Consider the following 23,147-nt stretch of genomic DNA (forward strand, 5'->3'; position numbering starts at 1 on the left):
CCTTGGTTATTGGAGGAAAACAGAGAAGGAGTGAAATTGTAATTGCTCAAAATGCAATGAGAATGACCACAACAAAAGATAAATGTTGGATATTCAGTCCCACAGGTGAAGCAAGAAGCTACTGAGTTTGTCAAATAGAAAATAAGTTTTTGCCATAAAAACTAACATTAATAAAGGGGTAATGAATGCAGGAACTAAAGAAATAGAAAGAAATAAATCCGCCAGAAAGCCTACATCTTATGTGCAGAGGAGAGAAGCAGAAGCATGATTTTACCAGGTTTGTCAACAGAAGGAACTGCAGCTTTTTCTCTGGTTTTGTTGCTGTGGGAGCTTTTTTGGCTTGTTGTGTTTTTTTCCAGGTACCAAATGTCTGCTCAGCAGCATACCTGACAGATGGTTGCTTTGCTACTCATCATTTAAAAAAATCTGTCAAGGCAACATTTTCTCAAACTTCTTTTCCTTAACAGAATTTGGTCTTTTTTGTGATAGACATCAGATACTTAAATCACTCCTGGGTCATAAGGCTGCAGGTCAGAGAAAGACTTGCTGAATTTGTACATTCCTTTTTCATGTGCTTTGAAAAAAGATCTATCTACTGGTCCATATAAAGAGGACAAAACTCCTTGTGTGTCAGAATTGAATAAACAGAGGGTAGTTTGCTTTTGTGGGAAGATATGGAGGTGGACCCTGAGCTTAGTTAGGCTTCATTTTCACTTTCACAGACCTGCACTGACTCAATAGGAATTTATTTCAGTGTGCACTAGCACTAATAATATCTGGACTTCATCCTTACTGCTACACCTTACCATCCTGTATTAGTATTGACCCTACTGGTCAGATCTCTACTGACTACCATGGGTCTTGTTTGCCCCCATGGGAAAAGGGAGTCAAGTTTTAGCCTGCTGTAGACTCCAGTCTAAATGTGCCCACTTTTATTTATATAGAAGTAAGAGAAGCCTTTTAGCTTTCTTTGCACTTGTCATGCATCCTCATTAGTCTGACATTAGATAAGCTTCAGTATGCATCCATTTGTTGTGTCAAATCCTAACCAATCTGTTGGAATATTTATGACTGTCCTTTAGACCTGTGATGCATCCACAGTATTCTTGGTAACTTTTATGTTAGGAGGATATGTTTCAAAGTATTAATGAGTTTCTTTTTTTATTAAACATTTGAAAACAGTGAAATATTGTTCTGCTTTGCTGCATGTTGGATGGTCAGAGGACCTCCCGGACTCTCCAGCTCCAACAAACTGCACTTATCTCTCTCACTGTGAAGGGAAAAGATGTGCTGAGTTTAACCAGGTCATTTCAGCCTGGGCTTTGCCTTGCTCCATAGCACTACTGGACATTTTGATCCCAAGGCAGCCACCTGTTCAAGGCAGATATGTAGCTAAGCCCTGGGAATGTCAGGAGACAACCACTAATCAGTGCTTTTTGTACATTGTAAGCTAAAAATTCAGGAAAGCAGATTAACAATTTTCATCTCTCTCACTTTCCTTCCCACAGGTCCTTAAACGCCAAGGTTATGATGCAGCCTGTGACATTTGGAGCTTGGGGATCCTGCTGTACACCATGTTGGCAGGGTGAGTGACGAGGCTCTCCTAGAGCAGCAGTCTCCAGTGGGCTCAGCACTGCAGCACTGATTAAGCCTGGAAGGAGTCACAGACAGAGATTCTGGCCTCCTTGAGAAGTGTGTTCAGTTGTATAAAGCAAGAAAATAGATGGCAAGACTTAGAATAAGGCTTTTTTTTCTATAATGCATAAATATATTTGACACTTGACAAATTGTTCAGGTTTTTAACATAAAGTGCCTGCATGCACTGAGACCTAGACTCCTAAAGTGTTCACTCACCACTTAAAACAGTGGGAAAGTTTTCCATTAGGAGAGATGCATAGGAGTATAAAGAGCCTCATAATTTTATCTGTGGAGGAATGTTAATTCATTCTGTTGATACATATATTCTCTTCAGCTTCATTATTCTTCATTTGTTACTATTGTTGAAGTGTCTGAGCACCTCTAAAAGTTGAAAAAAACCCCACCCAAACACAGTTTTCAGATCCTATTTGAATAATGTGATTCAGAAAATAAACTAAGAGATCAGCAAGAGTAGCAACAGGCAACAGAAACTTTTGAGAGGCACTTGGCAAAAATATTCCTACCAATGTGCTAAAGTGAAATATTAAAACAAAAAATCTAGGTAAAGGCACAGATTAAAATAAGCAGCGAAGGATAGGAATAAGATGTGCTGGGATGATTGGGAAATAAGGTGTGCAAACCCAGTCTAGAGTCATCAGGCCCCTGAATTTCATTTCTCAGATTATGGTATGTGCATATTTATCTCACCAAAGCACAGCTTGCAGCTTTTCAGTGACGTCTCTAAAACTCTTTCTGCTGTGACAAGAAGCTTGGATTCGTTCCTAGGTTTTATACAGAAAACAAAGAGTTGGACTCTGACTTTCTGTTATTTGTATCTCTTGCCTTGTGGATTATAGAAAAGGTGCCAGGGGTCTCTATCTCATCTGTTTTATTCTTGACTACAGATGTGTTCAAGGTCAGCTGAAATATATCAAAACATTCTAGGGAAGTTTCCCAGTCTGCTGGATCTCCAGGAGCCTGTTTCTATTTGGCTGATGCCCTAGACTGCTGCACAGCTGGAATCAGTAAAATAAAATTAACACATTACCCACAGTTACATTTGTTTGTTTGATTGCATTCAGAATGCTTCTTTATTGAATATTAATTTAAAAACCCAAATATAATTGAATCAGAAATACAAATAACACAACTTAGTGGATATTCAGTTTACTGACAGATGCCAGTAATTTGTATCTCACTTTTCCTGCACTCACCAGAGAAAATAATAGTAACACAATCAGTCGAGGAATGATTTTTTAGGTGCCACCACAGCATTAATGAATGGTCTTGTGTTTCCTTACGAGAGGAAATTAGTAGGAACTGACAAGTATTTTCATACAGGGCTTTTTTCTCCTCCTACAGTCACTGTGAGCAGAGAGGGCTCAGGCAGCCCAGAATAGAGCACAGGCCAGGGATCATGTTAATGGAACTAGTGATGGACTCAGAGTTTTTGCCAGTCCTTAACTCTTACTGCATCCCTCCTGATAGCTGTAGGTTGGAATAACATTACCTACCTCTTTGAGCTGAACTGCCATGAAGTCTGACATTTTTTTGAAAATGAGAAAATACAGCATGAGGAATCGAATTTTCTACCAGAAACCAGCTGGGATAGGAAACTGTGGCCAAACCAACTGTTTAACAGTCTAAAAACCATCCTGGCAAGTTTGAAGAGAAGAGAGATTGAAGGAAAAATATAAAAATCAAAAATACCTACTTCTTCTAAAACTACACAGCTGTTCAAGATTGCAGAGTAAAAACAGGCCTGGTAGATGGTAGTCAGCTGCAAAAACCTTATCTCTTTTCACTTTCTGAAGACAAAAAGTGTATCCTCTGCATGTGACACTGATTTTGTCACAAGCTGGGTGCATGTTACAAGTCATTTCTGACTGGCTGGACAAGGAAGTAACTTATTGCAGGTAATTTCTTTTGCCCAACTAACTTCCACATTATGATTAACAAAGCATTGTGAAATAGATTACAAAGGGTTCTTTTTCTTTTCCTTTTTTTCTGTTTCTGATTGTATTTCTTCTCCTTTGTAATTTTTGTCCTTTCTTGCTGTTACCAAAGTACTGGTATTGGCAATAAAGGTGTTGGCAATAAAGCAGAGTTAAAACAAGAGGTAAAAACCTGACTATTTTTACAAAGAATATTTAATTCCTAAAAATTAAAACAGAATAAAAAAATTAAAAAACAATTAAGGAACCTGTCTTTTCTTCTACAGATCAATATAAGGAACCACCAACCTGTATAGTTTGAGTGAAAATAAAGCAGCAGTATCAGTGGTACATTCTGGAACCAAATTCCTGTTGTAATCAGTAGCAGTTAATAGTGGAAGCTAGGAATCATGTACTTGTAAATTACATAGTTTTCTCTCCCTCTTTTTTTTTTTTTTTTTTAATATAGATTCACTCCTTTTGCAAATGGACCAGATGACACTCCAGAGGAGATTCTGGCCAGGATTGGCAGTGGCAAATATGCTCTTACAGGAGGAAACTGGGATTCAGTATCTGATACTGCAAAGGTCAGTGAATCCTTTCTCAGATTTTCTCGCAAGATTTAAATATGACAGAACTCTTTTTTTGGTGCAACTGCACTTCTTAAAGAAGTGTAGGTTTGTCAATGCCACAGATGTATAGTCTATGCATGAATCACCTTTTTGGTTCCCAGTTACCCAGGAGCAGGTAGTTTTAATTCCTGTACAGTTCACAGTTTAGGCTTCCCATCAATCACAAAGCAAGGAAAATCCTGGGATTAAAAAAATCATCTGGTGCTGAGATCTTTAGGCACCAGGCTGTGCACTAGTCTGTGATAAAAGTAAATGGGCAGGAAAGTTGTGAGCTTTCAGTTGCCCAGCATTAATCAGAAGCTGTGATAGGCTTTAAAGATTCTTGCAAGAGATTTCAATTTTAGCAACTGTTAGTATCCAATGGAAGAACATTGATACTTTCAACCACCAAACTGCAAGCAGTCCTAGTTACATATTAATCTTGCTACCAGCACCTATAAGCCTCACAGTGGATTTTATCAGCTGCCCAGTTTTGAAAATGTTTAGATGTCAGACAACTAATCTAATTGAACTTTAGTTTCCTGAGTGTTGAGTGTCTAAGTTTCACTTGCAAGCACGCCTTGAGGTCAGTGAGGAGATGCCTCCAGATGGCATCCTCTCCCTAGGTGTTTATCCCTCCTACAAGGCTGCCAGTAATTAACAGTCATTCAGTAAGATGAATACCCTCCACATTATGTTTTTACTGGATTATTAGCTGAGAATTGAACATTTTTGAAGATAGGACCTGACACTTAAAGAACATAAAGCCTGTCTAAAGTGTATCACTCTCTCCATTTGGCATGGTAACGATGACACTTGCCAACGGGAAGATCTTAGTAAAACCTGCACTGCTATTAATTACTTTCTCCCTTGTACTGTTTTCTTCCTTTTCAACCCAGGACATTGTGTCCAAGATGCTTCATGTAGACCCTCATCAACGCCTCACAGCAGTCCAAGTCCTGAGACATCCATGGATAGTGAACAGGGAGTACCTGTCTCAAAACCAACTCAGCAGACAAGATGTTCACCTGGTGAAGGTAGCTCCTACAGCCTTCCCTCATCCTTGCTTGCAGAACGAGTTGTCGTTGATGTAAATAGTACGAAAAGTGATAGAGGAGTTGGGAAGATTATTTGCCACAGAGGCTAAATTTAATATGGCATTGTATTAACTCTAATTTTGATTGTCACTTGCTCAGTATTTTTAACTTTAGGCTGAATTGTAATAACCTGGTGGCACATGCTGCTCTTCACCATTTTGAATCTGAGACACTCTAGCTGTCTGCTGGCCTAAATGGTATCACTTCATGGAAACTGTGCATGTGTGACAGTTTTTTGGGATACTGAATGGGGGAAGGGAAAAGCATCAAAGAACTGAATTTCAGCTCAAAGTTTTTTTCCTTCTCTGTTTTACAGGGTGCAATGGCAGCCACTTATTTTGCTTTAAACCGAGCACCTCAGGCACCAAGGCTGGAGCCTGTATTGTCCTCCAATCTGGCTCAGCGGCGAGGCATGAAAAGACTTACCTCTACCAGATTGTAGCAGTACCCCCAAAAGGCCTCCTTGAAAACCCACAGCTAATTATTTGAGAAATTAATCTTTACTTGGCTAGCGGAACTTTTTTGGACAACCTGCACATGAAATTGCCAGAACTAGCAGAAGCCCACGTAAGGCAAAGTTCTTATTTGCTGCATCTTTTCTTTTACATTCCAGCCAGGGTCCTGAGTCTTAACAACTTCACAAAGATGTGCCAGTTTTGCCAGTAGCTCTGTTTCTTTACTGAGATAAAGCCAAATGAAGTAGGAGAGCTCCATTCTTTCCACCCTAGGAAAACTATTTTTGAGTCCATAAGATGTTCCATTGGAACAGTTTTCATTTTGTTTCTCAAGAAAAGCACTTTTTGCTACAAAGAACGCAGTCGGGTTAGAATGCTGTTCCAGCATGCGTCATGATGAAGTGACTTGGCTGGTCACCAGTAGACATCTACTGATCTCCACTCACCCCAGGAAGAGTGAAGGCTGCAGAGACACATGAGTAATACCTTTTTCAGAACAAGTGCTATACAACATGAGGTAGAGAGAGCTGGTGGTGGTGGAAATACCTTCTGGTTTTGCACTTTGCCCCTGCCTTCTCTGGAATGAAGCTAGCACCTCTCAAAAGGAGAGTGTGCCACCAGTTCTGACTTGCTCAAAAGTCTCAGAGAGCAAAAAACCTCTGAGAAACTTGGTCTTCTGAGGAAAAAAATGGGTCTTATGAGACAGTGGGAAGGCATTCATGTAAAGCAGTGTGAGTAGGAGCCTCTGGATCAGGCAAGAGAAAAGTGTCTGGTCTTGGCCAGCAAGTGAGTCTGGAAGGATTAGGTAAGGGGGCTGGGGAACCAAATAAAGGCAGGGAAGGGTGCTAGTGGCTTTGAGGATAGTAGGCAAAATAATCCGAAGGCAGCTGGAGTACAAGTGTCTGAGGGGCAGACTGTGACTCCCTCTCAAAGCAGGGGACACACAGTCCCCCTTCAGGGACTGGTGCAGAGGACAGTGGGTGGCTGGGCTGCCCAGGGGCAAGTGGATCAATGCAGCCATCGTCCTACAGCATCATCCAGTCTGCTCACCAAGAGCCCTCCTGGCAGGCCAGAGTGCCACGCTGGAGCACGAGAGGCCATTTCCAGTCATCACTCCCTGCCCTCCCCTGGCTCTTCACCCAAATCTGCCTCCATCACCCATCCTTTCATCTCCCTGCCTGGGTGTTCTGCTCTAGCAGAGCTAAACTCCCCATGCCATGTGTGCATAGAGAGTACCCACTTCTGAAGAGTTCAGCCAACTCTGTTACAAGCTTTAATAATAATAAATTATGAGAAGAAATGGGAGGATGCTCTGCTTTTATATTTATATGAATATGTACATGTGTATTTATATACATATGAAACAAAAATTCCGTGCCCTAATACCTGGATTTTCCAGGTCCAGGGAAAGAAAACTTTTGTTGAAATAGTCTCTGCAAAATGGACTTTTTTGTCATTCCCTGGTTTCAAAGAAAGCAAGCAAGGTTTGTGGTGCCAGATGTGAACTATTTTTTTATTATTTTTCTTACCCATCTTGGCTTATTGGTGGTCACAAGCTGACCAGGATTCTTCTTTGTACTGCTTTTGTTAATTTTTGTTTTTGAGTGAATTTTGTCACCTCAGATGCTTCGTGGGAAAAGCTACTGTGCTGTGTTAGCTTTTTTCTGTTGTGATGGGGAGGAAAAAAAAAAGAAAAATGTGAACATGGAGCTTCATATGCTAGACATGGTAATTTTTGCTTGTTGGGTAGTTTGTGCATCTTGGTGCTGAACTGGAATTACCAGATCACTGCCTCAGAGTGTCCAAGGGGTTTCATTTGCTATGGAATATTCTTCCTAAAACTATCTCTCCTTCAATGTTGAATGAAGTTTGTTTGCATTAGTCTATTTTTAAATTTAAATTTATTCTTAATAATTTAAACTGATATTTAATGTTCAAGTTTATGTGCTGTGCACAGAGGATCACTGCAAAGCAGCTCTCCTTGAAGCCCTTCTCTTTTCTAAAATAAACAATGCTGTGAAAATTCACACAGAGGCTGAATTGGCTGGGACTGATGAGTGCAAATGCAAAGCTGGGTGTCTATGCTTGTGCACACAGCAGCCCACATTCTCTCCTCTGGCTAAGCTGTGCTCAGTGTCAGCTTTTTGCTGCCTTTAGAATTTTCTGCTTGTTAGAGGTTAAGTCTCACACGTTTCTGCTAACAGCACACTGTGAGGATATCCACTGGCAGGGATATCCTGGCTGGTGCAGAAGAGCTCTGGCCAGGCCTTGTTTCCCTTGAAATTACTTCTGTCCTAGAAGAAGGCAAAGTGGGCATAAGGATGCAAAGGGCAACCTGGAGGGAGGGCTGGATTTTTCTGGGGTCCCAACTGATATGTGCTGTTTTGACAAAACATATTTTTAATGGTCAGTGGTATTGTATTGCATTGTATTGTATCATATATGGGCAGAAAGACTGTTGAAAATACTGTGTACAGTTTTTGTCTCCCTCTAGGATTTCCTGGTCATCTTGCATTGCTTCAGTTTGCTTTCTCTCACAACCATTGGAAAAAGTCTAATTCCCTCTAGATATACTCAGTTTTAATTCTTTGAGCATTTTTTTCACTGAATATTATTGTAGACCAAGCTTACAGGATGTTGCTCTTCCCAAAGTTTAATTTCTTCCTGACTTACCACTTTCTAACCTACCAACTATTATCACAGAGACACATACAGACTCGTACATCTTAATTTTCATTAGTTACTTTATAAGCCTAGTAATAACTATAAGCTCATACATATAGTGGGCTTTGTTTATTAAGGTTTTGTTGCCAGTGCATCCAGATGTGTGCATATATGTGTCTGTATGTAAACAAATGCATAAAAAAGGTGCTGTCCCAGCTTGTCCAAATAAGAGTGGAAGTGTAGTCAGAGGCTGAGGTGATGATACTTGGAGTTTTGTCCACAGTGTTCTTTGAAATCTCTCATTGATAATGGTAATGATTACTCTGAGTGTAGAAAAAAAGACTGTGCCCATCCATGGAAGAAAATGCCCCATCCGGCCTCCCCTTTGTCCCAGATGTGCATCCCCATGCACTTCCAAGGGCAGATCAGTCTCCCCTCTGCAGTCCCGCCATGGGAGGTGCTCTTCTGAGGGTTTTCCTTCCTGTTCCAGTCAGGTGAACCCAATTAAACTATTTCCACTGTCAGTCTTGCTGATCTAGCTCACTTGGACTGAAATACAAGAGCCTCCATCAGCAAATCCAAGGGAGGCAGCAAGGGAGGAATATGCCAGTGGCAGACATTATTTTAGACTGATAGAACCCACCACTTCCCCTGGCCCAGCTGGATCTAGGAGAGGCTCCTGGGATGTGGCCTAATTACTGCAATGGCTGCTTTTGTACCAGCATCTACTTTCTAGACTCCTGGCCATGGTATAGCTCAGCAATAAGCACTTTTTTTTCCTAGGAGAAAACTGAAAAAGGCTTAGCCTCTCTCTCTCTCTCTCTCTCTCTCTCTCTCTATCTCTATCTCTCTCTCTCTCTCTATTTTCTCTCTCTATATAACCTTAAGAGGCTTTTACTAAACATTATGTTTAACTCCTAAAAGTCTAAAAATCTCTTTGAATTACCACATACCATCTTGCAGGTTTTTAATCCATAAAGTGACCTAGTGCCTTAGGCTATTACAAATATTATAGTTACATTTTTAACCATCAAGCTGCACAATGCAATGACTGTCCAAGGCATACTATAGTGTACCTCTCACATAGTGAGCACATCTGGAGGCTCACTTCAAAATCAGTCACAGAATGGTTAGAGTTGGAAGTGACCTCTGGAGCCCATCTAGTCCAACCCCCCTGCTAAAGAAGGTTCACTTAGAGCAGGTTGCCCAGGACCATATCCATGCAGGTTTTGTTGTTCAGTCCAGGAGAGAAGTGCCTGCCCAGCAAGGAGGAGGCATATCCCCACATTTTGCAGAGCTGGACCATCCTCATCTGCAGCTTCAGTATTCTGAAGTAGCCAGACGGCCCTGATGAAGAATATCATGGGAAGCGTTATCGCAATTCCTACACAGCACCACAGCTTGTCTATATGGCAGAGGTGTGGGAGACGCTGTTCAAAGGGCAAGATGACCCCTGCCCCAGCCCCTCATGAATTTTCACTTATTTAAAATCTGTTTAACTTTTTCTAAGCAAGTTTTAACAGCAGATAGCATTTATAAAGCCTAACTATTTCAGCAAATGGCAAGTAACCATCACAGACATGTTGTTACAAATCTCTTCATTTGAAAAAGAAGCCTACCTGAGATAGATTCCGGTTTGTTTCCTCAGAAAAAAAAAGTCTTCTTCAGCTCCCTGAGAGCCCAGGGTGCTGGGAATAGCCCAAGGACAGAGAGCTGAGTGAAGCACATCTTTGTGTGACATGACGTCGTGACATCACATGTCACACTCCTACAAAGTGCAGACTGTGTGTCCTTGTACTTCACCTAACCCTGGATGTAATACTGGGCTCTCTTTTCAGACAGGCCCTTTTGGCTCTCTCCAGCAACTTGTACCCAGCTCTGGTATTTCTGAATACATCCAAACCTTAGTCACGACTGGGCATGGCTCATCCCCTAAGCCATGGATGGCACAAAGGTTCCTTATGCTGCTGGTGTACTGAATTTATGCTGTCATATGCAAGTTCTAACACTAAAAATGGCAGGTAGTCACTTTCTCTTGACTTGACCAGCTCATCTGCCCTTTCACACCTCCCTTAGTCAGGTGTCACCACGGGGCAAAGCAAATGTTTGTGTGTCAGAACAAATGGCTGGAGACAGCAGGAAGGCAACAGAATCAGTTTTGCCAACAGTGCTGTCAACATTGGAGTGGCTACAAGATCAGTGTCACCTCTGTCCCTCTGTTATGCTGAGCAGAGCCCAGGTGTGGCTCCGAGTCAGGGCTATGAATTATGTGATGTTTGTACAGCAGCATGTTCCCAGTGCCAAGCCCTGTGCACAGAGAGGGAGAGCAAGTTCTGAAAATTGGCCACAAGTTCATACAAATTCCCTGTAATCAGAAGGTGTAGGGCCACAGATGGCATGTCACGGGGAAATAATGTTGACTGTATGTATTTTTGCCACCATTACCTTAATAAAAGTGATGAAAAAACCTCAGGGTTTGTTTTTAAATCATCCATTTTTGCAGAGTAAATTCTTGATTTTGGGGCATGTTACAACTTTCTTGATCCTTAGAAGGAGTAAGGCAGTCAAACACAGAAGACATAGCAGATTACTATAGCAGAAAATATATTGTAGCTTTCACTGGAAAAATATTTTCAGGCAGGTGTTTTGAAGCCCTCTCTTCGTTGTGTACATCAGAAATGCCAAAGCAAATATTTAGAAGCAAAGTTCCATTGTTGAACATCCAGAGGGGACACCTTTAAGCAAGAGCCACATGAACTCCACATTCACATATCTGAATCCTAAAAGACAGGCAAGCAGCACAACCCTTCAGATATTCCTTACATTAAAATAAAAAGTCTAAAATAATGTTAATAAGATGCTTTAGTATAAAACGTTAAAATAGGGGGGGGAAAGTAAAATGTCCAAGCCCACTTTTCTTTTCCTCTTTTGAAGTATACATCATTTTCCTTTAGAAGTGTATATTACTTTCTAGCTGACCCTGATCCTGAAATCTTGTGTTGCCTGAAAACACTGCAGCTAAGATGCTTCTGGTACCTCAGGTCCTGTGTGAACACAGTCCCACACTCCTCTCTCCATGTCTGTCCACAGCAGACACACACAATTGCACACCCTCTCCTATTCTGAAAGTTAGCAAAAACATGAGAACTTAAACTCAGAAAATAAAATGAAGTTAAAAGTAAGGTTCTCAGTGTGCACAGAACTAAAACTCATAGTATTCGGGTGAAGGATGGATTGAAGCCTGTGAAGAACCAAAATGTTACAGAGTAAATAAAGTTACAGTAATTCTCAGAGCCAAATTTTATCTAAACTCTCTTCTTAGATTTTTGTGAACCTCGACCTTGCATTTCCAGGTGCAACTAGGTAACAACACATGTATGTCAGGCAGTGCCTGATCATTCATGTCATCACAAGGCTTGCACATGAAAACATTTTGCAGCCCAAAGTTTAGAGTCCAAAATCAAGATTTTGGCCCTTTTTGTTGTCCCATATTGTGAAAAACACGATGTTCAATGTTGAATCATTCAACTGCTACTTCTTTCTTTGGTATACATAGTTACAGAGTCAACTTGTGCTCCATTATGTCTCTTAAATTGATGTTATGGACATATTGTTCATAAATGCTTTAGCCTGAAAGAAAAATGAGCAAATGCATGCCTTCTTTGATGAAGGCAAATTTTGAAAGGGGAGGCTGGAAAATATGCATTTGAAGCAGAAAATGAAAACCAATTGCTAAAAGATTCTTTCTGATTTGCTACTCAGAGCCAAATCTTGCTGCCTTCACTCCCGTGTTAATTCCTTAAATCCATATGCACCTTCAGTGACTCTAGTGGGAGAGCTCAGAGTCAAGTCCTCTTTACAGTTGCAGTATTGGAGTCTGGCCATTAGGTGATGATGTGTGTAAGGGATTTACTTGGGTAGTATTAAATTGACAAAATATGAACCATGATCTAGCACTTTGTTTACAGGCTCCATATTCATGTTTACAAAATGATGATTTCTGAGGTTCACGCTTTTTATGTTTCCTGTATGAAAAGGGCAGCCAGTGTACAGATATTTGTTATGTTTACCAGCGTTTCCGAATAGATTTTTTTTATAGTACATGGTTTTATGAAGTGTAATATTTTTATAGCAGAATGATGATCTTTGGACTTTCTATATTGTTACCTACAATTGTTTGCAACCAAGCTCTTTGCTCCCTTTTTTCTGTGCACTGTATCCCATGTTGCTGCTGCTAATGTTGCTGGCCTCAGCTGCTGCTGCCCCACCATGATGTGGGCTGATGGTATTGTGAAACTGTGCAAACTAACTTCAAAGAGCTGTGATTGTGCTGAAGGGCTGGCTGCATGCTGGGTTCCTCCTGGCAGGAGGGATGGGGAGCTGGACCCTACCAAGACAAGGGTTTACTTTGGATGGCCCCCAAGGAGAAGCCTCAGTGCTCACCTTTGTCTGTATTTTGCCATTTTGGTTTGGCATGCCCATCCTTTCCTTTCTTTATAATGAAATAAAAAGAAAAGAAAAACAAAAAGTATCTTGTTTGTTTTTGCATAATTCCTTTCCAGTCCCTAAGCACTGGCCAGGTTTGAATGCCATGTGTTGGTCACATTAAAAAGCACACAGTCACCTGTTCAAATTATACCTGGAACTGTTATCTCTGTGCAGCCTGAGTACTCAAAACTCTGTTTGGGGAAGCAACAAGTAAGCCTTTAATGCCCATCATTCACACAGTTAACCCACTAGACAAATTTAGGATTTTGGTGCCAGACAAACGAGTGCTTTCAAACAACCTGCCTCAGCATGAATTTCCCTTGCCCCCTTGAGATCTTCCAAGGTACCATTCTTCTGGAAACTGCTGGTCTCTGGCAAGCAGCCTGCATAGCCTTTTCTGTTTGCTGGACTTGCTAGTGACCACAAAAGCAAAATCAACCTCTCCTACTTTGAGGGATTGGTTCTGCTTCCCTGGCATTACATCTAAGCCTGCACACAGTTACACTGGCATTCACATCTGGATTGTCATCAGACCTGGCAGCATCACAAAGGTGGCGAGTCTGGCTCAGGCTCCTTGCAGGAATAGCATGTGGTACCAGAGATGGAGAAACAGCATGCAATTTTACATCCAAGCAAGCATAACCGAACAAACTTGGACTTCAAGAATGTTGTTCATAGGATTTCTGCTCTGACCATAGGCAGTCTCATTTCTCTTTTCTACTGCCAGCTGCTCCTGTCCTCCTCCCACTTCTGTCCTTCCCTTATTTTCTGGAAGAAACTTCCTTCTCTTTTAGTCCTTATGGTCCTTCATCACTGGGACATGTATGTCCCTTCCCATCCTCTTTCTCTGCACTTCAGCATCTACCATGAGCTGTTCCACCTTTCTCTTACCACATTTCTGCCCCACAGGTCCATCTTGTGGGTTTATAGTCTTTTCTAGTAGGAAGGCAAATAAATCCAATACACCTGTCTTTACAGGCCCAGCAATTAAAAAGAAGGCATCTTCGGAGAACCACAATCATATACAAGAGCATCCAGGTAGGAAAATTAAAGAGAAAACAAAACAAAACAAAACCAATCCAGGCTTTCTCTTCTATTCCTATTTCTAATTCCTCATTCCAGGAATGAGCCAAGTCCATCCATTTTTGGACACACATTAACTTTTCAGTGGATCTAGTTAAGAAGCCATGGGTCTTGCCAGGCCCTTGGCAGGCAGGTTATAGTCTTTCCCTCCAGTGCCAGAAAATGAATAAATAAGATATCTGAGAGGAAGGCTTTCCAGAATATATTCCAGTGCTGATCAAGACAGAGCTCTTTTAGGAAACTTGCACTGGCAACCATCTTAAACCTCTGCACTTAAGAAGAAAGTAACCATGCTTTTTTTTTTCCCTGAGGTATGCACTCATTTAAAAATTTTAAAAAAAAAACAAAACAGTAGCCAACAACTCCCCTCTAACTTGTAATTTTGCTCTTTATTCAACATTCATTTCTTTCTTGTATCTTTCCCCTCCTTTATTCCATCCCAGTTCACTTCACCCCCTTTTTACATCCCACAACAATGTACCATGGGAATTGTCCTGAGGCTCAGAAAATCCTGTAATATGCCTGAACAGCATCATCTTCAAGGGCAGCACAACTGCTGGCTGAGCACCTCAGGCAGTATTGCAGGGCAAGCAAGAGACAGTAACAATAACAACTAGTGTATGAAGATCACAAGAAGCAAAGATTTTGCATTAAAAGCTGTAAAGAAGAGCTGAAGACAAGGATTTTAGGCTATTTCCAGCTTTTCAAGTTACTCATAGGTAACTTCAGTGCATTATCTGTTAAAGGTGCTATACTCCAGCTGTCTGGAGACAAGATGGGAAAAAAGGATTATCTGTCCATTCATCTAGATAGACAGGAGCTGTTAGGGTTTTTCTCTAAACAACCAAAGTTGGCCTGAGCTGGCTTTCAACTGTTTTTTTGTTGAGGAAATTAGTTTATTAAGAGGCTGGTGACTCACCATCTTTGGTAAGCCTAAGCATTGTTTTGGCTTGGCACACTCCTGCTTAATTGATTCTTCCTGTTCTTCAGGGTCTGTGGTCACTGGCAAAAACAGCAGTAGCTGTAAAGCTTAACTCTTTCCCTACTGTAGAATTTTGCAGCTTCAATTTTAATGATAGTCTCCTTGCTAAGGCATGCAAAGGAAGACTAGTGATTTCTAGTGCACTTACCCAGACTTTTTAATCGTCAACACTGCTGTCTGGTCTCTTGTCTCTGTTGTAAATTATTTTATAATCAGTTATTTGCTTTACTCATCCATTTACTTATTCCACCTGTTGGTACTACAATAATTTACCCTTTAGGAACATCAGCTCTTACAATGGAGACTTAAACACAGAGAACAGAAACAACCTGCCTTTCACTTTAGAGAAATGACAAGGCCAACCCATCAGCTTTCAGAAACTCTTGGCTGTACTGATCTTTTGCTATTTGGTTTCACTTCTGTCTGCTGCCATCAGAAGAGATTAGGAGGTATATGTTAAAGGCAAGAAAATGCCATGCAAACCCCACCATTCAGGCCTCACTTTTTTAAAATGGCATCAACTAATATAACTTTAATATATTTAAAGATCAGAGTTCAGATGCAGAGAGAAAGAGCACCAAAATGATCATTAAAGACCCTGAAACATATATCTTAAAACATATGAGGAGAAAAGGGGTTTATCATTCCCTTTGTATCACTTGTAGTAGTGTCCCTTAGCAGACAAGAAGATTAGTGCAGAAGCAAGTGGATGACTTCAATAGCCTGCAGTAATCTAGAAATCAATTTTAAATGCTTGTGATGGTCTCTTTGGACCTCAAATATGACATGCATTGACATCACCCTATCACAAGCACTCAGCACTGAATGAGCAGATCAAGACTGACGGATGAACTCCCCAGATTAATTCAAATATTTTTAAGTCGCAAAAAAAGCCACAACTTTCCCTGTTTAAATCTGTATCTTTACTATGGTACACATGGATATTATTTGCTGTCTTTTGACAATATAGAATATCACTCTGAAATGTAGTGATGTTTATGACTACCTACAGTGTTAATTTAGAACAACCTGCTCTCCACAGCTGCTGCAATATGATTAAAGCCTGTAACAAGACCAGGCAAAAGGTGTTCCCTAAACATAGTAAAAAACTCACTGCCTTAAAATCCAAATAAATTATTAGAGTATGAATAATGCACTTATCCTGTGAACCACAGAGGGGCCTTACAGAAATACATGTCAAACATGGGTTAAACCTTTGGGGAAAAAAAGGATACATGAGACTTTAATTTCAAATGAGATGTCCAATTATAATCAAACTTTTAAAAGAGAGTGAAAATTAGAACACAAAATCTTGAATTTTTACATTACCAACGCCTGAAGCTGAGTGGCAACTTGTGAACTGACTGGCTTTATACAGCTTCTGAATATCTAGATGTACACTGAGAAAGAGATAGAGGGTGCACAATTCTAATCACAGGAAGGAAAGAAAGACTAACAAATAATAAATGCTGTTCCTAATAATGTATAGTCACCATTAAAGAAGGTGTTTGTCTGGGGAAAATACTACCCCACTCATCTCCTCAGCTTCAAGATGGTGAATATTAGCAATTCCCAGAAGAACTACTTTTGGTAAACCTAAACATTAAGGATTACATCTAGTGAGACTTTTTCCAGCTCTGTGACAAACACTGCTGCAGCAGCCTCCCTGAGGAATGATGTGGCAGAAATTTGTGCAGAGCAGCTACTCAGTATGGAAGTGCTGCATAGCAACTCCCATCAGAGCAGCCTCCTGCAAAGTGACAGTCCCTCTTTGAGTCCAAAGAACATAAATAAGCCTGCACTGCTGGAAGCTTGCATCACACTCCCAAGAGGTTGTTGTGTGGATCTGATCAACACCAGCCTAAGGAAGGAGCTGATGGGGTTCCCTGACCTGATCTGCAGCCCCCTTAGCAAGTACTGGGATCACAGGGTTTCCATGTGATGCAGAGATGATGCTCCCACTGCCTCCTCCTGAACTTTCAAAGAAGGAACTGATTTCAGCAGATTATAAAAATGTACTTCTGCACAGCCTTCAAGAGGGACAATCTGAGCAAGAAAGCAACACCAAAGTCACAGAGGGGAGGGGGGTCACAGTAAGGGCATTGATCTACTCCACATATCTTCTTGGTTTGGTTTTGTCGAACTTCCTGTGTGAAAGGTTTGGTTTGCACTCTGCAAAGGCTAACTAATATTCCCTGTGTGTGCAGGGCAGACACTACTGTCCAGCCCAGGTGCCAAGGATCAGTAGCTTTTGGATACAGTATTTAATTTATAAGGCACCTGGTGTGAAAAACAAAATATGTCTTGCAAAAAATGATATAGCTTTTGTGAACTGAAGCTGTAGCATCACCAGCAAACATTCATGTTTATTGGAAAGATCAATACCCATATTAGGATGAATTCAGGTGTCTGTGGGACACAACATTTCAAATATTTCTAATAAGAAAAGATCCTCTCTACAATGTTTGGAGGTTGTCTATAACTACCCAATTCAATTTGGCACATGCACATTTGGATACATGAGTAAAATGTATGCATTCTTCTATAAGTATACACACTTGAATATTTACTTTTTTTTTTTTTTTTGGTCTGTTAGGCCTTGTGCAAACCTCAATGACTCTGTGCTGAGTCCTGAATGATTTTGTAGAAGTCCACTGTGACCTATTGCTTATTTCACTTTGATCCCAGTAGCTTTGGAAAGGACTTTGGCATGTTTACCTTCAAAGTTACTCATCATGTGTGCCTGTGGTTCATTTATACACTGTAGCCTACTGAAATTTCCCCTTTTCTTTTAGTTAAGGAAAAAGGCCAAAGGTGATTTCAGGGTCCCTGTTTGGATACACGTCACCAATTTAGAGACCTTTGGCTTCCTCTAGTAAGTCAGGGACATCTTAGATATCATCTTGCTCTCACAGTTCTCCAGCAAGCAAGAGAAATGTCAGTCCATCAAAAGGAAAACTGGCCTTAAGTTTAACACAACTGAAGATACTGCAATTAGACTGAATGAGCCCTGGTATAATCATGCACTTGTCTCAAACATGATGACCTACCATTTTTCTTTTTTCCCCCTAGGATAAGTCTACCAATATTTATGTTCAGTTTTCCAGTGGCAGTAGTTTAGGTGGTTGTTCTTTAACTGGGGAAGGGCTGAAAGAGAAGAAAAACACAGAATTATACTTTTCTCTCAGGAATGATCCCTTGCTCCTGGCCATCCTAAGCCTCACTTAGGTTGTTTAGACTGAGGAGAGCAAAGCTTCCAGGAAAGAACATAGAGTAAGTTAATTTATTAGTAGCAAACCAAGCCAAAGACCTATATTTTTATCATTTTCTATATTATATACAGCTCAATAAAGACCTGTGAGTCCTGAGGAAAAGATTACATAACTAAAATGACTGTCATTATTTACCAGTCTCTCAGCTTTGACACCTCACTTTCTGCCATCACTGAGAAGACTGACTCTACCCTTTTCCTTATAATCAGTGGGATGTTTGTATCGGTTAAAGCACTTTAAGAAGGACATACAAATCTTGGGAGAAAAACAGTGAAGTTTCTTCATAAAGCACAAGTGTTTCAGCACACACTTCACTAGGCAGCAATGGATGAAGCAAATCTCCCAACCTTACTTGAGAAGTCCAAGTCACATCACTGATACTCAGAAACTGGAAATAGTTTTTAAAAACAGAACAGAAAAGTTTTTTTTTCAATTTTTTTAACTCGTGTTAGATTCATCACCAAGGCAGGTTTTCCAGGATGAGGAAACCAACTCTGTTTTGCAACCCAGTTTGACACCTTGTAGGAAGTACAGCCTGCTGAGGGAGCATCACCAACCCTCTCATTCTGCTCCTCTGGACACCATAATTACAGCAATGAAGTGAGTATATGTCACTTAACTCAAAGAGAAGTTTCATCAGCTGAGTGAAGCAGGTGAATTTTCAAGGCAATTTTGCAAGAAAAAGCTCTCTTACCCCAGATGACCTGATTTAGGAGTATAAAGTACAGAGTGCATCTGACTGAAAAAGCAGCCCTCATCCCTTCCTTCCCAAACACAAGATAATCCTTCACAATTGTTTCAGGGATACCAGTAATGCAGTTGTGTGGTACTAGAAACAGAAGTTTGGTGCTTCTTCTCACAGGGAAGTGGGCACATGACTACTAAAAATGACCATTTATTGTAACAACTTATTTATTGAAGAGAATTTTATAAGTTAAAAAACAAAGACACTTTTAAAGGTCCGTTTATTGAATAGTAATAGTTGACTTCTAGGAAAAAAAAATTCCCAGGAGAAAACTTGCCCTTACAAATAGCTATACTGTAAGTTAAAGCAGGGAAAGATAGTTTGGGATTTTTTATGTTTGATTCGGGTTGGTTTGGGGTTTCCCACCCTTCACACAAGGTTTGGTGCTGGCAGTGAGTCCAGCAGTGGGGAGCTGCCCCACCCTTGAGCAGTGGCTCCAGCTCTCCAGGCTTCTTCTCAGGCACCGAGAAAAAGAACGGCCTCACTAAAAACCCAGCTGCTTCTCTGTCAGACTGCTGTACTCTGCTTCCCCTTGTCTATACAATTTTGGACATGACAGTTTTTCACAGCACAGGACTAGCTGTTTCCTATTCACATAGATATAGACCAGAGTGATATAGACCAGAGCCTACAGCTTGTGAGGTTTCAACCTACAGAGTTTATAATAACAGGAATAGCTATGGTAATAAAAGTTTCAAGTATTCAGCCCCACCCATCTGTAATCTAATCATGACAGACATTTTTTGCATGTAAGACTGAGGAAAGCAGTGATAATTGCAGCAACTGCCTGAAATGCTTGTCTTCTATGCTGACAAAATACTTTCATTTTTCGTTGTTATAGGTAGTACCCTTGCTTTAGTTCCTTCTGCCCAGAGGTTGCTTGGCTTGCCTACAAACATTGTTAATCACAATAGCTGCTAATTTGCCAATATTTATGTCTTGACAATAAACATTTTTTACCAGATCCATTCTGCATACTTTTCACTTTCTGACTCTATCCAAAGCAATGCCCACATAATAGCATTCTTTTGGCCATTCATAAAAGAGGGTTTTTTTCTGGCGGTTTCTTAAGACTAGTGTCTTATTTGCAGGACCTCAGCTGGAAAAGTATGTTTTAATTTGCTGTTTGATCCTACTCCAGATCCTTACCAGAACTGCAGATGATTAAATGCCTCTAGCTCCAAAATGTGCAAATTTATCCTAATTGATCAGGTTTTACACAGAAACTGTGGACTTCTCAAATGATACATGCCAATTTTGTGCAACAATGTGCTCCACTGTCAGTCACAGTGAGATCTGTTACCTCTAGAAGCTGCAGATATATTTTTCAGCACCAAGTACTTCTGAATTTCAGAAAGTGCTTTTTAAAAAGAGGTATAGCTTCTTCTTGGGTTATTTAGGTTTTAGGCATTTATTTCAGTTTTCTTTAGACTAATACTAAAGTCATATTTCTACTAGGATGCCTTCGCAAACCTGTCAGCACTGAGCATGCATTTTACAGATGTTACTCATTATTTCTGCAACACGGATTCCCTTCTTAGCATGCTCAGGTGTTCAATCTACTTAGTTACTGCTGTGTGCTCCACATGGAATAAAACTGCTCAAGCATCATGCCAGCATGTAGGGATAATGTATCTGTAATCAAAGATGCAAAGAGAAATGCAAGTGTCACATCAAGCTGTGCTCTCACTTGGCTCAGTTTGAGATTGCAGCTGATTAAATGCCATAGTGGCTCTAGTCAGTCTTGTCTACCTACCATGGGATTTCTGCCCACTTTAACGAACAAGTACTTCAGTACAAGGTCTAGGAAGACTGTCCAAGCACTCTATATTTTCTTCATAATTTTCTGCAACTTTGTAGCTACCACAGCAGGGAAATATTAACTCCTTCAGTCCTGAAGTCACTGTTTCTTCAACAACTTGTTCAATTGTTGTTCCCTTGTCTGTCAAGCAACATTCTAAATAATGTTTTATTGCAATTCTTTTCACAGATGGGAAAAGGCACCACTCTTTCCCCCGAAGATGTTTGTTAAGGATTGTAATTAGATACATCCTTTAGCACTGATTTTCTTGTCAAGCTTAACTACTGTGTAGCATTAGTAGATTGCTCTGCAGTGCCCATTATTGCCAGGCAGATAGAACACCACCACGTATGTGTCTGCAAAGACAGTCAAGAGGAAAACAGTAGATGCCTGAAAATGAGAAATATGGCAGGCTGCTTTACTCAACAGCTAGATCTGAGTCCACGGAGGTCAATGTGTACTAATTCCTGAGATGCAGTTCTGAGATGACAACAGGAAATGCCATATGTCCCCTGTAGCTAGAAGGTTTGTTCCTGCCATTCCCCCCCTCCCCCCCTCCCACCCAGGAATGGGGAGTGGGATATGGAGACTCCCTTCTGAGGGAGACACAGCATACATTTGCTGAACAGACCAATCATCCAACAAATCACTTCCTCAGAGGGCAAAATTTAAGGTACTACCAAATATTAAAGCTCACCCAGCCCAGACTACAGTGTGTATGTGTCCTTGTGGGCAAAAACACCAGCCCTGGGTGCGCACTAGCACTGAAGACTTGTGGAGGCAACAATGGAGGAGTCAGGAATGCCCTCCTCCATCCTTTCAGCTGCAGGCAGAAGTTCAGGAGAGAGCAGACATGCTAGCAGCAAGGGATGAGGAGCTGCAGAGCTGCTATGGACAGAAAGCCTCTGTTGTTAAGAGTATCCCAGAGTATATGGGATACAGAGTATGCAGAGTAACTGCTGCACAAGGAAGGGAACTCAGGCACACAAGCTTTCAAATCCAGTGAGGAAAAGTTGTAGCTTAATGACAGACAGTCACAAAAGTCAGGAAGTGAGTTAGAAATGTAATGACCTGGCCAAAGACTGAGGGAAAATAAGGAGAATAACTGGACAGCCAAAGAATCTTCAGAAGTATCTCCTTGCAAAGGCCAGAAGTACAAGGCTAACAAGAAACAAAAGAAAGCAATGAGAACATCAGAAGAAATTCCAGGAAATGGCAGGCAGGGTATTTGTGAAGATAATCTAAGGGATAAAAGATTGCAGGGGACCTGTCTGTTTGAAAACTAAACCAGCTACAATTACTTGTTCTGGTTAGAAGAAACTCAGGAGCCATCCTTTGACATACATAGCTTTTCTTATTCGTAAGCACATAGTGACCTAAAAATTAAAAGAGAACAAGTAAATAGCCAAGAGGACATATGAGTAGATGAAAATAAAGAAATTGTGTCAACTTGATTATAACAGAATCAGAAAGGTGGAGTTCTGAAATCAATTTCAACTATCACAGAACATAGAAGACAATTAAAGGAGTTTGATAAAAGCATTAGAAAATACAATGAGACAAAGGAAGTTGAAGTCATTAAATAATGCAGAAAATGTCTATGACAGATAAAAGCAGAAGTGTTATAATAATAACCCAAAATATGTATGAATTTAGTGTGAAAAAAAGTAGAAAGAAGTATAGTTCAGACCAGGAAATAAACAGGCAGAATATATTTTAGTAAAAAATGTGTGGCAAAATCTAATGACACTTGCTCTGAAATCCACCAGGCCCTCACAGAAGCAATTTTAAATGATCAGTTTGAGATCATCAGTGATTTTCCTCCAGGTCATGGAAGGACAGGGCAGTCCTGCACTGGAAAAGATGTTTGAAGAGAAGGGGTTCACCAAAAAATCAGCAGATTTTAAGTCAAATGGCCTAATTCTGATATTAAAAAAAACAAAACCAAACCAAACAAAAAAACACTATAAAGAAAAACCTGTTTCAATAATTTACTAGACTACCAGTTAATGTTCACTCAGAGAACAACACACTCAAAAATACACCTAACATGGACTTCTCAAGAGCAACTCATGTCAAATCCAACCTAATTTCTCTATTGGACAGGCTAAAAGGGGCAAAAGAAAAGCAATGGATACATTAAGGGGATCTTTTGTACAGTTTTTTATATCCTTTGAAAAAAGCCTTAAAACCATATGCAAATAAAAGCACTATAAATACATACAGAACAAAAGCAAACTTCAGATCCTGTTTTTGTTGTGTAACTGGTAGAGCCTGTCATGTAGGACTGCTTTCTTCTGGACACATTTCAGGTTAATGATTTTTCTATTAACTACCTTGAAAACAAAACAGAAAAGTGAGATACTTTCAAAATTGG

At 40.4% G+C, this 23,147-nt stretch overlaps 1 protein-coding gene across 3 annotated transcripts in view; it reads left to right on the top strand.

Annotated features, from left to right (window-relative positions):
* Nucleotides 1-5,722, top strand: part of RPS6KA2 (ribosomal protein S6 kinase A2) — a 265,195-nt gene extending 259,473 nt beyond the window's left edge. For all 3 annotated transcript variants that reach the window (XM_062489163.1, XM_062489164.1, XM_062489165.1), the window contains 4 exons: nt 1,509-1,585; nt 4,042-4,159; nt 5,083-5,220; nt 5,597-5,722. In XM_062489163.1, the coding sequence (XP_062345147.1) occupies nt 1,509-1,585; nt 4,042-4,159; nt 5,083-5,220; nt 5,597-5,722 (459 nt within the window). The remainder of the gene's footprint in view (nt 1-1,508; nt 1,586-4,041; nt 4,160-5,082; nt 5,221-5,596) is intronic.
* Nucleotides 5,723-23,147: the final 17,425 nt, after the last annotated feature.

Source organism: Cinclus cinclus, chromosome 3, assembly GCF_963662255.1.
Source record: "Cinclus cinclus chromosome 3, bCinCin1.1, whole genome shotgun sequence".
Classification (NCBI taxonomy): domain Eukaryota; kingdom Metazoa; phylum Chordata; class Aves; order Passeriformes; family Cinclidae; genus Cinclus; species Cinclus cinclus.